The sequence below is a fragment of the Python bivittatus genome, unplaced genomic scaffold (assembly GCF_059951505.1).
Source record: "Python bivittatus isolate LINGU-HERP-01145 unplaced genomic scaffold, Pbiv_v1 ctg000730_np1212, whole genome shotgun sequence".
Classification (NCBI taxonomy): Eukaryota; Metazoa; Chordata; class Lepidosauria; order Squamata; family Pythonidae; genus Python; species Python bivittatus.
The window spans coordinates 389,862-394,479 of NW_028277109.1; the positions used below are offsets into that span (position 1 = coordinate 389,862).

The window sequence follows — 4,618 nt, forward strand, 5'->3', positions numbered from 1 at the left end:
GGTCTGGATTGGTGGCAAGAAGAGTTTTTTTCTCTGAAATGTCAGCGTTGGGAGAGCGCAGAAAAGCAGGGGGGCCAATGGGAATTCTCCCTTCTGCAGCGTCATCAGTCGCCGGGCAGAGCCACTCTGGGTTTCGCCCCATGGAGGAGATAGTTCGGAGCAGAGAAAAACGCAGAGAAGGTGGAAGGGGGAACCCCTTCAGACTTGGGGGGCTGCAGCTCCAGGGGGTCCCCTGCCAACTCAGAGGGGACCATCCCCTTCCTTTGCCCTCCCCAGGACTCTCAGCCGGGCTCTCCTTTTCTCTGGGGGCCTGGAGGGGGTGGACTGGATGCCCTTTGAAGCTTCCTTAAGGCCCCGGGTGCGAGGGGCTCTAGGCTGGGGCTCCTGGGGCTCCGAAGTGGGGCCAGGTCCTTCCTGGAAAAAGCCAGGACTTTAAAAACCAGACTAAAGGTAGAAAGACAGGTAGAAAGAACCAAAGAGAGGGGCCCCAGATTCAGGGACAGAACAGGGCCTTCGGGGCCCTTCAAAAGGCCAGCAGGGTCAGGCCAGTCTGATCAGTCTGACCTCCGCAGGGCTGTTGCTCCAGAGGGCAGGGGCCATGGCAGGAAAGGCTCTTTCCAGATGGGAAACCGGGGAGAGGCAGCCCCATTAGTGGCCCGGCCCCCATCTGTGGAGGGCTTTAAGGTGACCACCAGCATCCTGAATCGCCCCTGGAGGCAGGTGGGGCACCAAGGCAGCCGCGTGTCTCCTGCGCCCAGAAAGAGACGCCACGGACTGCCTGCTCCAGCCTTTGCTGCCCAGCTGAAGCCTCCAAACGCTCTCCAAGGGCAGCCCCAGGTAGATCACCTTGCAGCAGTCCAGCTTGGGCAGGAGTGGGTGGAGACTCCTTGAGCTGCATTTCTTTCTCTTGGCCGTCCCCCCCCCCCACCTTCGGCTCCTTCGCTCCCCATTTCTGACTCCTGTCATTTCCTGACATCCGTCTGGCTCCCCTTCAGATCAGGAACTCCGGCATGAGACGGTCCCCCCCTCAAGCCTCTCCTTCTCCCCCCCTCAGGCGGATCGGAAGGTTCAAGACTCGAATTTGGGCCTTTTCCAACAAACTGGATGCAGTAGAGGAAGGAAAAGGCTGATCCGGAGCCGCCAGAGAGCTGGGCCTGGCTCAATGAGCCGTTCCATAATTTCCAAGAGTTTTTGTTCCTCCCCAGAAGACTTTTTGTTCCCCAGAGCCCCCCTTTCCCCCCCAGTAGGCCTGGCAGGTGACTGATATCAGCAAAAGTGGAGCTAATTAATAAAAATTGGAATTAAACTGAGGTCATAAATTGTTAGACCTACACTCCTGACTTTGACAAGCAGACTTGCATTCCACAACAGAGTGGATCATTAATCTCTGTTTTAAGTCTGCTAGTTGACCAGAAGGGGAAGATGTTGATTAGATAGGTAAATAGCCGTAAATAGCTGTCAAGCCCAGGGGGAATTCAGAGGAGGAAACAAGAAGAGAGAAAGCAGATGTGAAAGATAAGACTTAGAGGGTCATGGACACGGGCACCTATAGCTTGGAAAGGTGTAACGGTCTTTTGGGATAAGTGCACATGCTCTACTGTGTGACCAGTCATGTACTCTCTGGTGGTGATGCTATCTTTGAAAAGTATAAAAGATACACGTTTCCTTTGTTCGGGGCTCTCTTCTTGGGAAGGAGTCCTCAATTACTAAGGTGCCTTAATAAATGTGTAAATGGGTTTCTCGAGTCCATCTTTCATTGGGTTAGAGGACTGGGCTGAAACCACGGTTTTGTGGACAACATGATGGACGCTGTAGGAGGGCTCCAGTTTCCCTCCTGCAGCACCAGGTGGCCCTGGACTGTGGCCCCCCAGGAACAGGCTGAGCCTCCTCACCGCACCCCTGGGAACCCCCCCCCCCCACATATGGACAATCAGGTGGGCTGTGCCAAGGGTGCTCGTTCCACCACATTAGGGAGTCTGGACTGCAGTGAGGGCCTCTCGGTCACACGATGGGCTCCCCTTGATGATAGCAATTCCCAGTTGCGAGTCCCAGTTCCCACTGATTTTTGCTTCCCTCTCACTTTCCGTTGTCCCCCCTCCGCCTTAAAAGCCTTGCCCAGCCGTGCTCTTGATTCACCACCAGCAGAAGAAAAGCGTGGGGGGGGGGGAGTTTTCCCCCTTTGTAGCCCTCAAAGTCTATAAAGAAATGTCAAGGAAGTAGAAAGCTATATTGCTGAATGACAGTGCAGTGCACTATTAAAATGCCACGCTTTAATTTTTTTCCAAAGGTCCAATTTTTCTAATAACAATAATCTTCCAACTTCAGTTTTCAGATCTTGGTACTTTGTGATCTTCAGCAGTTCTTTATCTTCTCTTCTACTCTCCCCCAGTGTTGCCACCTCAGTTATCCACACTTTCTCCTATTCCACCACAGTTACATTTAGTGTGTCACGTGCCAAGACTTTATCAGTCTGTATTTGGAAATCCCACAGTATTTTAACCTGCTCATGTTTGAGTACTTTTTCAACTATATGTTCCCACCAATTTTTCATTCCTGGCACATGACAATTTTTTCAGAGGTTCCAGTGAATGATTTTGGTGACTGTGTTATGTTGTTTATGGTCAGTGTGTGAGATCTTCTTGCGTGAGCTGAGCACTGTTTCTTCTGCTTCTTTGCACAATCTGCACTTTGAATCATTTGATGACTTTTCAATTCTGGCCTCAGCACCCACAGAAAAGAGCCTCCAGGCTCCTGCATCTTCCTACAGGCAAGGGCAGGAGACGAAGAAGCCGTCCTGTCGAACTCACTGGTCACTTCCATTGGGTAGAGGCATATTCTGTCTTCTGGCCACTCAGGAGCTTTCGCAGGGCCTCCTTGACCTCCTTATTTCGGAGGCTGTAGATTAGGGGGTTCAGCATGGGGGTAATGATGCAATAGAGGGTGGAGATCAGGGTGTCCACCCCCAAGGAGTAGCCTGCGCTGGGCCGGTTGTAATTCACAACGGCCATGCCAGAGTAGATGCTGACCACAAATAGGTGGGCAGCACAGGTGGAGAAGGCTTTGCTCCTGCCAGTATTGGAGCGGATCCGCAAGATGGCAGAGACTATGCTGGTATAAGACATGAGGATAAACAAGAAAGGACTTAAGCTCATGAAGATGCTGGCCAAGTGGAGAGCCATCTCGTTGATGTAAATGTCACTGCAAGCAATTTTCAGGAGAGGTGGAACATCACAGAAGATGTGGTCGATCTGGTTGGCTCCACAGAAGTCCACGTTGGTGGCCAGTACAGTGTGAATGACTGAATCAAGAAAGCCCCAGATCCAAGAAGCAATGGCCAGAGGGATACGTACCTGACTGCTCATCAGATTACTGTAACGTAGTGGTTGGCAAATGGCAGCATAGCGGTCAAAGGCCATAATAGCTAGAAGTGCGCATTCAGACCCTGCAAACATCATCAGGAAGAACATCTGAGCCATGCATTGGTTGTATGAAATAGTGTGTCTCTGATGCAAAAAATTGGTCAGGATCTTGGGGACTGTGACAGATGAGTAGCAAACATCTAAGCAGGACAAATGGCTAAGGAAAAAGTACATGGGGCTGTGAAGACGTGGGTCCAACTGGATCAGGGTGAAGATTGTGGCGTTCCCAATTATGGTCACCAAGTAGATGGCTAGGAACACTACGAAGAGGTAGATCTGGCCATGGGGAACACCTGAGAAACCAAGGAAGACAAATTCGGCCACCTGGGTCTGATTCCTGGCACCCATGGGAACCACAGTGTTGGTCTGCGGGGGGAAGAACAAAGGGAAATGGGGTGTAGTAGCATTGCAACAAGATGGAGGTTTCTTCCATTCAAAGCAGACGAACCCAACATTCATGTCTTTCATTCTCCCTTTTCTCACGGGAATTCTGGCTTCCTCCAAAGTCATCTAGAAGTGGTTTCACCAACATGCTTTCCCCTCAGTCCAGGTTACTGAAGCCCAATGACTATTCACATAATGTGATGCACAGACCAATCAGACAACTTTAGCTCTGTCTCTTCAGTTTGATTGTGTGAGCTGAGTTCCAGCATCAGTTGAGAAAGAGGAGAACCATCAATCCGCCTGTTCGCCCTTCTGGACTCTGCCGTGATCCTCCTCCTTCCCTTCCTTGGAGACTGGAGTCTCCAGCGGGTCTCCCGGCCTCACAGGCAGCTGCTTCGGCCCCCGGATTATTCCGGTTCTCCCTTTCTGCTCCTTTTTCATCACCAGGTGCCCAGATCCCGTTTGAGATACAGTGACTGGAGCTGTGCACCCTTTCCCCAATAAGCCTGCAATCCATGCTTACAAGCTGCTTTGCAAGAAAGAGGCATTTTGAGGATTCAGTTTCCCCCAGCCGGGAGGTAAGAATGTGCAATTTAGCTTAATTCTTTTTTCATCTAACCCACCATCCAAAAACGTTTTCCAGCTTTGCTGATATAGACCATGTGGTGTTTTCCCATTCCTGATATCGCCAGGCCAAAGAGCTGTCAGCCTGCCTCACGGCTTGTGATAGGGAAGGATCGCTGCCCTTGCGTTTTCAGAGCTTGGGAACGGTCCTTTTTTTTTTATCCTGAACATTAAGCACAACCTGCCCTCAG

At 51.1% G+C, this 4,618-nt stretch overlaps 1 protein-coding gene across 1 annotated transcript; it reads right to left on the minus strand.

Annotated features, from left to right (window-relative positions):
- Positions 1-2,810: 2,810 nt before the first annotated feature.
- LOC103066113 (olfactory receptor 5V1-like) lies at positions 2,811-3,767 on the minus strand. The gene has a single exon (XM_007445139.2). It carries the CDS (start codon positions 3,765-3,767, stop codon positions 2,811-2,813), a length of 957 nt encoding a protein of 318 aa, XP_007445201.2.
- Between the last annotated feature and the right edge of the window lie 851 nt (positions 3,768-4,618).

Excerpts from the sequence above, each read along its gene's own strand:
- LOC103066113 (XM_007445139.2), bottom strand. The coding sequence starts at position 3,767 with ATGGGTGCCAGGAATCAGACCCAGGTGGCCGAATTTGTCTTCCTTGGT.